Consider the following 14754-nt stretch of genomic DNA (forward strand, 5'->3'; position numbering starts at 1 on the left):
AAAGGAGTTTTAATGAACAAACAAAGCAAAATCCAATTTAGTAATCCTGACATTTCTTCTGGAGGAAAATCCCCCAAATTAATAAAAGGGATGGGGAAAAAAGATCACTTCCTTCTTTTCACTTTGTCTTTCAGTGAAGGAAAGAAATGAGATAATCAATGGATTTTCAGTTGAGTTGCTGAGTGAGTGCAAAAACTACCTAAATATCTCATTATAAGTTTCTTTAAAGAGCAACCTGAAAGACTGTCTATAGTCTGGCATCTCACTGATCTGTCAAATGCTTATGCCTCTACTAAATACCCTATCCTCAAAGTATAGTGTAATATGCTGTGCTTAACAATGAGTAGTTATGTCTAAATGGTGCCATCTACCGGCCACTGTCTTTTTTCTTAATAAATCAAGTACATAATCTACCGAAGAATCTTCAATATCTCCCACCCCAATCAAAGGGAAGCACTCTTTTTGAGTTTATAGCATATTAGCAAAATGATATAAACTAAGTCTCTATTGGTTACAACAGTGTAATACATTCATATTCAATGATGCAAAATTATTTTGTTCTATAATGATTTTATTATCAAAATATTTACAATTTAAAGCATAAAACACCATTGAAATTAATTTTAAATAAATTAAATACATATTATATATAAAATATTACAAAAATTATTATGTTTCATATTTAATCTCCTTTAAATAAACTTTTATTTAAAAATAAGGAACTGTGGACTTAGATACTCATACCTTTTCTTAGCATTTCATGTTAAGACAAACAAAGCATATGATGGTTTAAGAGCAATGTGTGAATACATTCCTACAATTGAAACAATCAAATTTATGGAACTATAGAATGAACAGAAATTCTAGATTACAACTACAGATATGTAGGATTGTATCCCTCGGGAGTAATTCAAATTACTAATAGATGTCTCTGGGTTACTTATTAAGCTATTCCCTAATATAATGTATAAATACTTTCAAACAAATTTCCATTTAAAAAAATAGTTCTGGGTTTATTTTGGAGGATCGTTTTTAGAATTGTTTCATTTATACTTTGCTTCCAAAACAGATTTAGTCATCTTTGATTCACAAAAAAATTGCATACAATTATCCAAGAAATAAATACTATTCATAATTTAGATAATACAGTACTAAATCCCATAGGGATGAAACATTTTAAAAATCTTGATTCATTTCAAGACACACTATTGACATTAGAGGACTACATCAGAGGTGGGTTTCAGCAGGTTCTGACCAGTTCTGGAGAACTGGTAGCAGAAATTTTGAGTAGTTCGGAGAACCGGTAGTAAAAATTCTGACTGGCCATGCCCCCATCTATTCTCTGCCTCCCAAGTCCCAGTTGATCGGGAGGAAATGGGGATTTTGCAGTAACCTTCCTCTGCCACGCCCACCAAGCCACACCCACCAAGCCACACCCACAGAACCAGTAGTAAAAAAATTTGAAACCCACCACTGGACTACATGTAGTATATTTCTGCAAGTTTAGGCTTTGGCAGAGATAATGAATTATCCCATTCTGAAATTATTTTAAGTATTACTTTGGTAACTTCAAAAACTATAGAAAATTACACCCTAAAAATTAACATCTCCCTTTTCTATGTCCAAACTGAACTGTTCCCTAGAGGTATTATAGATAAATGTATCACAATAGTTAAATATTCCCTGATGATTAACAGTTGTGAGGTCTCTTCTTGAAACATGGCCACAAAAAACAAAATGTACAATTCTACATGAAAACGTCTACATCCACCGTTTTCAGTATGACAAAAGTATCATTTATATATAAAAAAGAATAAATTCCCAACACTTTTGTTCTAGATTAACAGAAAGTGAAGGGAGTTATCAGAGCTCAAAATATTAAGGACAGAAGATACCCTCAGGTGGACTGTGTATAAGGCTGGACTGGAGCATATGCCATGCTGCTTGGATGGTTTCTATTCTTCCTTGATATGTTGCCAGTATTGGAACAGGATTGTTGTGGTGGGACAGGATACTTCTTCTCAAGTCATTGTCCTCAAGGAACCTCCACTTATCCATGTCAGAAAGGGCTTCTCCAAAGGCGACTTATCTCAGTCCATGAGTGGCTGGATATCATTTCAGAGACGTTCACATTTACTGGCTGAAAATAAGAAAATGTAATAGTTTTGGATGTGCCTCCTTTCAACTTCCTTTCTTAGGTTTCCAAATATTGGTGAGAATAGATCAAAATCCTATGGCTATAACAATATTTTATTTACCATTTTTGAACTCAGGAGAAACTTTGTATGTTTTTTAATCCAAATATTTCTGTGGCTATATGACACAATATTATTTGACATAATAATGTCAAGTTATTCTTAGCTGCAGACTATTTTTGACCTCACTTTAGATCAATTTCCAACCTCAATATTTAAATCAGCTGCTTCTGGATATTTCTTTCTTTAAAAAAAAACCTTCTGTATGACTAAGCACATATGAATTTGTACCACAAGTTATTATGACATTATTTTAACAATTTTATTAATTGACCAGGGATTCTGGTAATATTTTTATTGTATCTTTTTCTGCACCACTTATTAAAGTATTTTATTATTTTATCCCTTCCACTGTTTTTAATATTTTAGCTCAGTTTGAAATCTGCCTAAGAACTCTGTAATATTAGGCAGATTATTGGAATGATTAATAAATTAGCTATTATTTATCCTTTCCTCCAGAGCAGGACTTCCTAAGCTTTTTGTCATCACATCTCACTTTTGTGTAATTTTAATGTATACACTTCCTCTAAAAATCCAAACTTCAAAAGGAACACAAAGGAACAATGAAAATATTAAAATGAAAGTTTGGAAAAATTGAATGTACTGCAATAATATACAAGGAAAATTTGGCTGTAAAATCAGAAGTCGTAGTCATGTGATATCTCCTTAGTTACCTGTGGTGACTCACTTAACAACCAAATGGGAAGTGGTGTTGTAAGTCTATAATGTTCACTTGAAGTTTTGCTTAGTGATCACATCACTTAAGCAACAAAGTTGCTGTCCCAATTGTGCTCACTAAGAAAGGACGACCTGCACTCCTGGAAAAGTTGGTGTAAGTTAAATCAAATCTAAAAGTGTATAAATCCATTTTAAAAAGCATCATATTATAGGGAATAGATCAGCCAATTGTTTCCCACTTTAATATAGTCCTTCCTTGATGAAGGACTCCCTGCGCACGGTCACTCATGCCCTCGTCACTTCCTGCCTGGACTACTGTAATGCTCTCTACATGGGGCTCCCCTTGAAGAGCACCCGGAGGCTCCAACTGGTCCAGAATGTGGCCGCGCGGGTGATTATGGGAGCATCATGGCGCTCCCATGTAACACCTCTCCTGTGCGAGCTGCACTGGCTTCCGGTGGTCCTCCGGGTGCGATTCAAGGTGTTGGTGACCACCTTTAGAGCGCTCCATGGCTTAGGACCTGGATACCTACAAGACCACCTTCTGCCACTGAGAGCCTCCCACCGGCCAGTACGCTCCCACAGAGAGGGGCTCATGAGGTGCCGTCGGTCAAACAATGTCGACTGGCGGCCCCCAGGGGGAAAGCTTTCTCCTTGGGAGCACCTGCCCTCTGGAACGAGCTCCCCCCAGAGATACAGAGGATTCCGGATTTACATACTTTCCGCCAGGCCCTCAAGATTTTTTTATTTCAACAAGCCGGGCTGGCCTAACTTCTCCAACTGCCTAATTTTAATTTGAATTTTAAATGGGGTATTTTAATTGTTGGGCCAAAATTGTTTAATATGTTTTTAAATTGCTCTTAAATTTTTGTATTCTATGTTTTTTATCTTTGGCTGTTCACCACCCTGAGTCCTTCGGGAGAAGGGCGGTATATAAATTTAAATATATATAAAATAAATGAAGATGGAAAAAATTATCCTATGGAATATTGAAAGCCCAGGATCATTTTCTAAGGATTCAAGACTTAATTCTTAAATGTGTCTTAAACACTGTAATATTTTCTTAGTCAACTTTGTCACTTGATGGGAAAAAATATATACATTTTTCATAAATCAATATCCAGCCATGAAGTAAAAACTTCAAGCATTATTAAAAAAAAGATGTTCAGCTTTTTACCGAAACATGTGATTTAACATAAAACATATATGGTATAATTTGGCAACCAGTATTTCTCCAGGCCTCAGAGAAAGTCCCTTTTTTCAATTCTACTACCTAATATTCTTTATTAGAAATTTTAGCATGTGCTTGTGGCTATTTTCATATTATAGAGCAATACACTACTGCTGAGCTATGCTCTTGGCCTCCAGCCATCCACCATTCTATGTACCATTAAAAGCAATAAACAATAGTTTTCTTCATAACTTACTTGATTAAACGATTTGAGCTTGGAAACTACCTTCTGAATGAAGGCTTGAGACACTGCTAAAAAACACAGGAAAAATAATGTAAATTACTGCATCCCAAAACAATATAACAACCAAAAATTGCATCGGATTCTTCAAGAATCTGGAAAAGGAACATACCTTGTAAGAGTGAATGATTTTTCTGCAAGAGAGAAGGGCAACGGATAAAGAGAAGGAAAGAAAAAGAGAAAATTAGTAAAATAAGTAAGATATCCCATTTTTAAGCAATTGCTAATATAAACATATCTGAATTATCGTCTTCATTCTGTAAAGAATCATCTTATATAGATACAAAGAATATAAATCATTCTATGGTACTATGACTACATAAGTATATGTATTTTTTATTTTTTATTTATTTCATCAAGCATGTATTTGATAACAGATACAACTGTAAACATGATTATGAATACATGGAATGCATACGAATAAAAGGGAACATTAGGACAGGGACGATAGGCATGCTGATGAGCTTATGCATGCCCCTTAAAGACCTCTTAAGAATAGGGTGAGGTCTACAGTAGACACTCTAAGGTTAAAGTTTTGAGAAAGAAACCACAGAATCAGATTGACAATTCTGTTACTGAAGTCATATTTTCTGCAATCACGTTTGGATCGGTTTACCATGAGTTTGTATCTATTGTGTGCTCTTGTATTGTTTTGGTTGAAGCTGAAGTATTCATTGACAGGTAAGGACACTGTAGCAGATGATTTTATGTACTACACTTAGGTCAGACCTAAGACGGCATAGTTCTAAGTTGTCTAAGCCCAAAATTTCAAGTCTGGTGGCATAAGGTATTTTGTTGTGAGCAGAGGAGTGGAGGACTCTTCTCGTGAAATATCTCTGGACTCGTTCGATTGTATTAATGTCAGATATGCAGTGCGGGTTTCAGATCACAGGCATTCTCATAATGTATCAAAAGCATTTTCATAAATTGCTTTTTAAGTTAACCTTGCTCTCATCTATTATCAAAATGAAAGTCCATTCCCATAACACTTGTTCATAGAGTTAAATGTACTTCAGTTACTAATTTAATTTATATTTAATATAGAGATTTCTTTAAAAACAAATAATATCAGCCCAGGAAAAATTACTGGGACTACAGCTGTCATGAAGGTGAATTCAAACCTTCCAATTTGAAGAAATATCTCATTGGTTCCAGCAGAAATGTTGTCTGAATGTACAATTTCAATTTTAGAGGATTGCAGCAAGAATGAAAAAAGTTCAATTTTTTTTTCATGTCTGCTATAACAATTTATATTATTTAAATCTGTTTAAAACAGACACATTACATTTTAATACACATTTTTTGCTATTTAAGCTCATTCAGACAAAACTTTTATCTCTTTTATCCACATCCACATAAATACTCAAGATGGTGAACATACCTAATAGTTCTGCTTCCTATTTTATCTACAACTTTGTGAGGTAGATAGAGATTTACCTTGTAAGTTGGCTATTTCTACGTAGTATTGCAGTTGCTGTATATACAGTAAACAATTGGGTATTACTTTAAAACAAAAGATTCTGAAAATGTCTTACTTTTTCTTTGAAGATGCTTTTGGACCCAGATAATGAATGATACCACTGATAGGACAGAAAGCCCAGCGACTGATGTACCAATTGCTAAGAATTTCCCAAGTGTTGAAGTACCTAAAATTTGAAAATTGGAATAAATTAGAAAAGTATAAATTCTGTTCTTTGAATCTATTGTTCTAGACAGCAATGGTAACCTACTTCTGAAAAGCCTTGCCAAGAAAATTGGACAGAAGAAAAAAAAAAAATACTATATATTATTCTAGTAATTAGCTCCTATTTATTGTATAAGGATGATTTTTCAAAATTCATATATCTTCCCTTGGAGCACGAGTGGTGCTCCATCAGCAACTCTATTGTGTTCTAGGAAGCCAGACCAGAGTACCTATTATGAAAAACTGGAGCTTTGGGTTGCTATATGCATTTTGGTTAGGATTTACAAAGCAAAATGGCCACCTTAGAGTTTTCAGACGCTTAAGCCCCCAAATTCATGCATTTAAACTCCTGAATTCTCCCCCAACTATTTCTGATTCTATGACTTCGATGTAGCCCTGCCTCAAATTATTAGAAATTACAAATATAATATTTCCACATCATAAAAATGCTTATTTCATAAAATTCTAGTAAAATCTCTGTCATTACAATAAGTATGAAAAATGAATCCTGGCATGCATGTAGCACTGGTAACCAAAATATATTACTGGATAGTCTGATCTCCGTCTCTTACCTTCACAAACAGGAATTGGCTGACTCCAGTGTCCATCTGATAAGCACTGAATCTGGGGTGAGCCTCTTAAAGTGTAACCCTTTGCACAAGCAAAATCACAGGTTGACTTATACTTCAGTTCTGTACCGTGATGGGAACAATTCAGAAGGCTTCCTTCTGATTGATGTACTGCTTGACATTTCACCACTGAAATAGAGGAAGATCGTGCCGTAAGTCATCTCATATACGGTCAAAGAAAAGAACATAGAAAAACAGCAAGAGTAAGGCAATAAGATAAGACCTTCACCTTCACAGGTAGGCTCCTGTCCATCCCATTCCCCTGATGCACCACACTGGAGCATATTGGGGCCTTTCAAAATGAAACCTTCTTTGCAAGAAAAAATGCAAGATGAATTCCAGGCGTAATTTTCAGAAGGGTTGGAGCAGTTGAACAAACCATGTGCAGGCTTCTGTAGTGCATGACATTCCACAACTAAAGACAAAATTGTACTCTATTAGAATAGGCATCTTCCTTAATCAACCAGATGCCTATTGGCTGAAGACAAACTAAAGCTGTGAATTTCTTATCATAGTACTGAGGTTACATTTAAACTCCTGATCTCTCCTCCCAATTATTTATTTATTTTCTGTTTCAAAGTCTACTACCAATCTCCATAATTTTGCTGGATACCCTAGGAAAATTATTTGCTAAATAAGAATTTATTATTTCCTCAAAAAAGGATTATGAGTTGAAGAGCTAGAGACTTAACTTCATTGCGGCATAAAAAAAATCATTGTGTTTATTGCAGCCCATATAAATTATATTGCAACAAGATTTCCATTGCTGTTTTAGATTTTGGGATAAATTCCCAATAAAAATGTCCTGAATTTCACTGTCCTTTTTTGGGCAGTGCATTGAAATTCATAGTAATCTAAGGAATGTTCTATCATTGGAGTCAAAGGGACTAGTCTAGTTTAAACTGTAAGATCATATTCTCCATGCTGAAAATATAACTCTTGAAATACTACTTTGTATAATTTATTTGCACTTCCTTTCTTAAAAATGGGTACAAAATTCAAAGGTTCTGATTCTTTATAAACATTTTCCATATGCATGCATTGTTTATAGACTCATCCAGAATCAAAGAAATTATACAAAGCTGCTTGATAATGCATAGTTTTATGTAGTATTTCCTAATTTCAGCAAATGTATGGAGGTGACAAATGGCAATGTCTCATTGTTCTCAAAATTTACCTTCACATTTAGGAACTGGATCAGACCATTCACTATTTGATGAACAATGAATGTGGGATGATCCTTTCAATGTGTAACCCTCCATGCAACTAAATTCATAGACTGACTTGAAACTTGGATTTGTATCGTCGGAAGAATGTTTGGCTATTCCCATTTCAGGAGGCTGCACTGCTACACATTTTACTGCTGGAAATAAACACAGCACATGCAACAAATTACTTTTTTTGTATGAAAAAAATGTATTTTAGTCAAAGAAAGTTAAAATACAAAATTCCAAAATATTCAAAAAAGGATGAGAGAATTAAAAATCCCAACAAAAAACATTGAAAAGAAAAAAGAAAAAAAGAAGACTAACACATGTAGACGTAACATCCTTCCTAACTGAATGCTGATTAATATAATACAGCAATGGTAGTTTCCCACCCCTTGCGAACAGGCCAAAAGAATTTTAAACTGTTGAACTACCAAATCTACTTACAAGTTGTTAGCCTATCATCTATAAACTATATTAATAACAAAATAGTTAACAGAAAAAGTAATAATAACAAACATATAGTATAAATGTAATAAAAATTGTGAACAATAATAAGAGGAAGACAAGATTGAAATTCCAAAACCTTCTGTTAGCAAACTATTATTGTAATCAAATTGTAGAAAATTTATCATGGCTTCAATCCCAAATCATCCCAAATATTAACCCTAATTGGTCCCAAATCAAATATACATTTTTGTTTCTTTATAGTTTATACCATCTCTTATCAATTGCTAATTGATTGAATAAAATAAATCCAGTCTTCCAGTAGTGGGTTGCTCCTGGTTCGCACCGGTTCTATAGAACCGGTAGTAAAACTGGCGGGAGGCTCCGCCCACTGACCCTGACATCTTGAAAATGCTTTTGCGCATGCGCAGAAGAGCGCTTGTGCATGCTCGCTTTGCTCACACACACGCGCAGCCCCGTTGCGAACCGGTATTAAAGGTAAGAAGAACCCACCCCTGCAGTCTTCAAAATCAACCTATCTTGCTTCAAAAAACCCAGATAAAATCGTTCCTCAATCTGATGTATTCAGTCCATTTCCCACTCTCTTTCAAAACCCTTTAAAGAAACATTTGCCACTTATCCACCCAGAAAGTTCTCTGCTATTATATTATTTATTTATTTATTTATTTTTTCATATTTGTATACCGCCCTACTCCCGAAGGACTCAGGGCGGTGAACAGCCATAATAAATACAAATACATATAGAAGTTAAAAACTATTAAGAAACAGATTAAGTAATTTAGGCTCAAAGATTAAAAACATCCAAATTTATCTAAAGAGGTTTAAAACCCAATTTAAAAGCCAGTTTAAAAGCCAATTAAAAAGGGAGAGTTAGGCCAGACCAGCTTGTTGGAATAGAAATGTTTTCAGGGCACGGCGGAATATGCGTAAGTCTTGGATGTTTCGTAATATAAAAGCCTAGTGTTACACTTCTATAAGGTTTATGAAGTTGGCTCTATTCTGAGTCTATATTTCTTCCTGGGCAGGATATAGCTGGGAAATAACATTTCTTTTTAATGTTCTCCACCATCTGGGTTATTTCTGTATCTATATTTCTTCCCAATAAATCTGCTACTTTGAGAACAAGTTCTTCTTCTGGGTTTAAAGTATTTATTGTCTGTTTTTTTTAAAAAAATGTTTTTCCCAGACTTTATAAATTCACCTAACCTTTTAGAAAAAAATTCAGTTAAAGACTACATATTGCTAGCCAGACTCTGTTTTCCCCCTTGGGTGTCAACCTCCTCCTTCTCTCTATAATCCAATATGTTGTTGCTCAAAGCAGGGAGAAAGGAAAGAAGACAGAGAAGATATTTTCTGACTATTTTGATCCAAAAAATTTGCAGATTAATTAAATACAAATACAAAGTCATGGAAAGCAAAAATTGATAAAAGCAGTCCAATAAATTAAAGAAAGAAAAGAAAAAAGAAAAAAAATCCAGCCGGGGTTGATATAAATCAGCATTCAGCTAACAAATTAATCTTAAAGATAATAACAAAAAAAAAGTTCAAAAAGTCTGGTGATGCAGCAGACTAAAGCACTGTTATTAACATCAAGCTGTCTGCAATTACTGTAAGTTCAAATCTCACCAGGCTCAAGGTTGACTCAGCCTTCCATCCTTTCTAAGGTAGGTAAAATGAGGACCCAGATTGTGGGGGCAATAAGCTGACTTTGTATAAAATATACAAAAGTATGAAGGCTATTGCTTAACGCATTGTAAGCCGCCCTGAGTCTCCGGAGAAGGGCAGCATATAAATCAATTTTTTTTAATAAAAAAAGTGAATTTAAAAATTACAGGAATGCCTATGATAATATTTTACTGGTAGGAAGAGATGTAAGTGCCCATTGATTTTTCAGCTGCTCCTACAAGGAGCTGCACTCTTCAAGATTCCCTCTCCTGGGTGGGTCCACAGCCATCCAAAAGCCATCTTGGATCATTCCTAAATGCCCCCTTTCAAATCCAGACTGCCAAAGAACCAGCTCTGGCAGCAAACACAGCAGATCATGAATAAGAGAAAAAAAGGCCCTTACTCCTCAGCAGCCATCTTGTTTTGGAGTCTCAGACACCAATTTACTTTGGTGATAATTGGGCCAATTGACTACATTAAAAAATATGTCCGGTAGGAAAACAATATTAGGAACTAAGATAAGAAGGTACCTTCACATTCTGGCTGTGATGCATCCCAGTGTCCAGAAGCATCACATTGGAGTTCATTGGATCCATTCAGTTTAAATCCTTCTTCACAAGCAAACTTGCAGGTTGAATTCCAGGTAGAGTTTCCAGAAGGACCAGAGCAGCTCATGGAGCCATTAGCTGGAGGCTGTAGTTCATGGCAATGCACGGCTGTAAATGATAGAATTTAAATTATCACTTGGAGTAAAAAAATATGGTGTGTTATATTTTCATACGGTATATATATTTTCATATATATTTATTTTTTATTCATTTTTTTTACTATTTGGCAATTATATATAAAAATAATGAGTTTGGAGTTTAATATTGTATAAATGGGAAAGGAAGTTAATTGATTTTGATGTAGCCCTGCCTCTAAGTATTAGAAATTACAAATATAATATTTCCACATCATAAAGATGCTTATTTCATAAAATTCTAATAAAATCCCTGTCATTACAATAAGTATAAAAATGAATCCTAGCGTGCATGTAGCACTGGTAACCAAAATATATTACTAGATAGTCTGATCTCCATCTCTTACCTTCACAAACAGGAATTGGCTGACTCCAGTGTCCGTCTGATAAACACTGAATCTGGGGTGAGCCTCTTAAAGTGTAACCCTTTGCACAAGCAAAATCACAGGTTGATTTATACTTCAGTTCTGTACCGTGATGGGAACAATTCAGAAGGCTTCCTTCTGATTGACGTACTGCTTGACATTTCACCCCTGAAACAGAGGAAGATCGTGCCGTAAGTCATCTCATATACGGTCAAAGAAAAGAACATAGAAAAACAGCAAGAGTAAGGCAATAAGATAAGACCTTCACCTTCACATGTAGGTTCCTGTCCATCCCATTCCCCTGATGCACCACACTGGAGCATATTGGGGCCTTTCAAAACGAAACCTTCTTTGCAAGAAAAAATGCAAGATGAATTCCAGGCGTAATTTTCAGAAGGGTTGGAGCAGTTGAACAAACCATGTGCAGGCTTCTGTAGTGCATGACATTCCACAACTAAAGACAAAATTGTACTCTATTAGAATAGGCATCTTCCTTAATCAACCAGATGCCTATTGGCTGAAGACAAACTAAAGCTATGAATTCTTCATCAGAATACTTACAAAATTTGTGTTTTGCAATAACTATACAGTCCTCAACTTAAAATCATTTATTCCGTGACTGTTCAAAGTTACAACAGCACTGAAAAAATGACTTATGACTGGTTTTCACACTTACAACCTTTGCAGCATCCCCATGGTTACATGATAAAAATTTGGATGCTTGGCAAATGGCATGTATTTATGATGGTTACAATATCCTGGGGTCATGTGCTTACCTTTTTCCACCTTCTGATAAGCAAAGTCAATAGGGAAGGCAGGTTCACTTAACAACTGTGGCAAAAAAGGTTGTAAAATGGGGCAAAACTCACTTAACAACTGTCTTTCTCAGCAACAGAAATTTTATGGTCAATTATGGCCATAAGTCAGAGGCTGAAATAAGTGACATATAATAGAAGGTAGAATAGAATGTAATTTAATGTGATAATCTTTCCAATCTGACTAACAGAAATAACTCATAACATAATAATTCAATAACACCGACTTAGACAATTTCTCTTTGGTTTTCATTTGGTTTCAGCAATCAAATGTACATACCTTTACAGGAAGGAGATGGTGCAGACCATTTTCCAGAATCCATACATGTTATTGATTCCATGATCTCAGTCAGTTTGTAACCTTCCTTGCACTGAACATCACAAGAAGAATTAAAGCCAAAATCCTGTATTGGATGTTTGCATGTAAAGATACCATGATCTGGGTCTTCCAGTTGATTGCAAGTTATTACTACAAGAGAACAGAAAAGTTTGGATGAGGCATTTGTTCCAAAGTGGAACAAATGGACAGAATGGGAAATCCACAATGAGTTTGAACTAACTAAATGCCTAATTAATCATACCATGTTCGCAGTCACGTCCATAGAACCCTTTGTTGCACTGGCAGGTGTAATTGTTGATTGTCTCTATACATTCCCCACGACCACTGCAGGAATTTGGAGTACAAGAGGCTGCAAGACAATTAAGTAAATTATATTGTGAAACAGTAATGATATTATGGCTATTATAACACAATAGTAGAATAAGGTATTTCCCTTTAAGAAGGAAAGAGGGAAAAAATTATGTTTCTATTTTGAAGATTCATTTTTCCCTTTTTGGCTTTTTGTCCTTCTGGTGCTCTTTCTTTTTTTCTTTTTAAAAGCTGTCTGCTGTATTATACAAATTTCAGTGGAAACATTTTCCACAACGGAAAAAAAAAAAAGGAGAGAAACAGCCATTTACATAAATTACAGAGATTTTTCCAATTTCTTACTTTCACGCAAAAGTGTTTCCACAATTTCTTTCATATGACTTCCCCATAGTAACCCCATATCTTTGCACTTCACAAAATACATCCAATATTAATTTGATTGGACTTCCATTTATAGCCACCAACAATTATTATATCTGACATTTAAAAAAGAATTAATACAGCTCTTTGGAATATTAGAAGCAGAATCCATACAATGAAATTACTCCAAATATATTCTTACAGAAGTCCCATTAAGACTTATCATTGATTTACAATTTTACATCAAGAATGGTTCAATCTGAATCTAACCCCTTATTTTTCAATATTTACAACAGTCCTAAAAATAGATATGTACTTTTCCTACTAAAAACAGTATAAACAGTAATTAGAGTGATATCAATCCATACCATTATAGCACAAAGCTCTTTTAGTTTTATAACATGGTTCATCATTCCACTTTCCTGAATCTTTTGTTCGTTTTATATAGATCTCGACACAGTCCTCATTCTTTTTTCCGTTGTTTGGTTCACCTTCAGCCCAGTTTTTCGCTTCTTCGGTCAGTTGCTTGTTTGTTCCAACCCATCTCCATTCATTCTCAATTTTTCGGATACCAATCCAGTAATAATTTGAATTTATAGGAAACGTTGCATTTAAGTAGTGAATTTCCTCTTTATTCTGAATAGCAACCAGATTTGTAAAATGGGTTTTACACCATTTCTCTGCTTTGATGTAATTCATATTTTCCTCTGAGGCATGGTATGTCCAGCTGTTGCTAACCTTAAATAATAAAAATCCTAAAACAAGAGATAACAACAAATTGTTGTGTTAGAATTTAGCTGTCTGGGCTAACATAAGCCCTAGAGACCAGAAATGTAGTTCATGCTAAAAGAAGACATAAATAAAGGTTGAGAGGGTAGCTATGGGAAGAGGAATGGTTTTGGTTTAAAAAACAGGTGAGAGGTAACTATGCCTTCCTATGAATTGGATGGAAAAGGAACAGAGCATAAAATTACCAGCCATGTGCCTAGAATGGGCTTCTAATATATGGAAAGGAATCTAAAGTTTTTCTTTAGTCAAAACAAAGGACTTGATTAAGAAAACAGAATAAAAAGAAAGTGGATGAAATATAACAAGTGATCTAGAAAAGATAGAAAGAGAAAATAGACAGGAATGATAGTCTGAGTTTTGAGATTATTAAAAAAGGAAGAGAAAAACGAATCTGGTGATAACTTTCTCCTTCGGACAGTTTGGAAACATTAAGCAGATCCTGGTAAATTTTTGATACCATTCACCCTCACACAAACTTTTGACATTAGTTTGCTGTCTGTTTTTAGCCAAAATGTTTTTTTCTAGTTTGTCTTACTAGTGTAATTTTTAAAAAGTATAAAATAAGGTTCCTGCTTCAGTGAAAAGAAGCCCACCGTAAGAAATGTTGCTTCTACTCAGTCAGGAAGGCTCCTAAGATTTGAAACATTCACTTACCATAGCAAAGAGTGGAGAGAAAGTGAAAGGTAATCATCACAGCAGAAATAGTCTTAAAATGGTCTAGCTTTGTTCCTGTGCTGCAGTGTCTGGATTAAAAATAATAATAATAAAATAGTAGATTGTTATAAATTGATAAAAGAAGTAATGGGTTTTCTCAAGAGTGTGTGAATATATATAAATGAAATCATACAATTCACATGCAGTTATATAATAAATTTGAAATCCAAACAAAAGTAGCAGTTAAATCTCATCAGCCTTCTGACATACAAAGTTCTTTTTCCCTCTCATTTTCCTCTCCCAGTAATCAGCAACAGATTG

The 14754-nt window shown here is 34.7% G+C and overlaps 1 protein-coding gene across 1 annotated transcript; it reads right to left on the reverse strand.

Annotated features, from left to right (window-relative positions):
* Positions 1-2095: 2095 nt before the first annotated feature.
* Positions 2096-14470, reverse strand: SELE (selectin E). The gene is made up of 14 exons (XM_070939188.1): positions 14434-14470; positions 13359-13745; positions 12563-12670; positions 12262-12450; positions 11435-11620; positions 11149-11334; positions 10590-10775; positions 7896-8081; positions 6948-7133; positions 6662-6847; positions 5941-6051; positions 4518-4539; positions 4361-4416; positions 2096-2140 (listed from the first exon to the last, which is right to left on the reverse strand). The coding sequence occupies exons 1-13, from the start codon at positions 14468-14470 to the stop codon at positions 4365-4367; spliced, it is 2022 nt and encodes a 673-aa protein (XP_070795289.1). The 3' UTR covers positions 2096-2140; positions 4361-4364.
* Positions 14471-14754: the final 284 nt, after the last annotated feature.

The sequence above is a fragment of the Pituophis catenifer genome, unplaced genomic scaffold, assembly GCF_029215685.1.
Source record: "Pituophis catenifer annectens isolate HBS135680 unplaced genomic scaffold, rPitCat1.0.hap2 SCAF_3, whole genome shotgun sequence".
Classification (NCBI taxonomy): domain Eukaryota; kingdom Metazoa; phylum Chordata; class Lepidosauria; order Squamata; family Colubridae; genus Pituophis; species Pituophis catenifer.

Excerpts from the sequence above, each read along its gene's own strand:
- SELE (XM_070939188.1), bottom strand. The coding sequence starts at position 14,470 with ATGATTACCTTTCACTTTCTCTCCACTCTTTGCTATG. Across the intron at positions 13,746-14,433 it reads TCTCTCCACTCTTTGCTATG|GATTTTTATTATTTAAGGTT; the intron begins GTAAGTGAATGT and ends CTCTTGTTTTAG. Across the intron at positions 8,082-10,589 it reads ATCACAGCCAGAATGTGAAG|CAGTAAAATGTGTAGCAGTG; the intron begins GTACCTTCTTAT and ends GTTTATTTCCAG.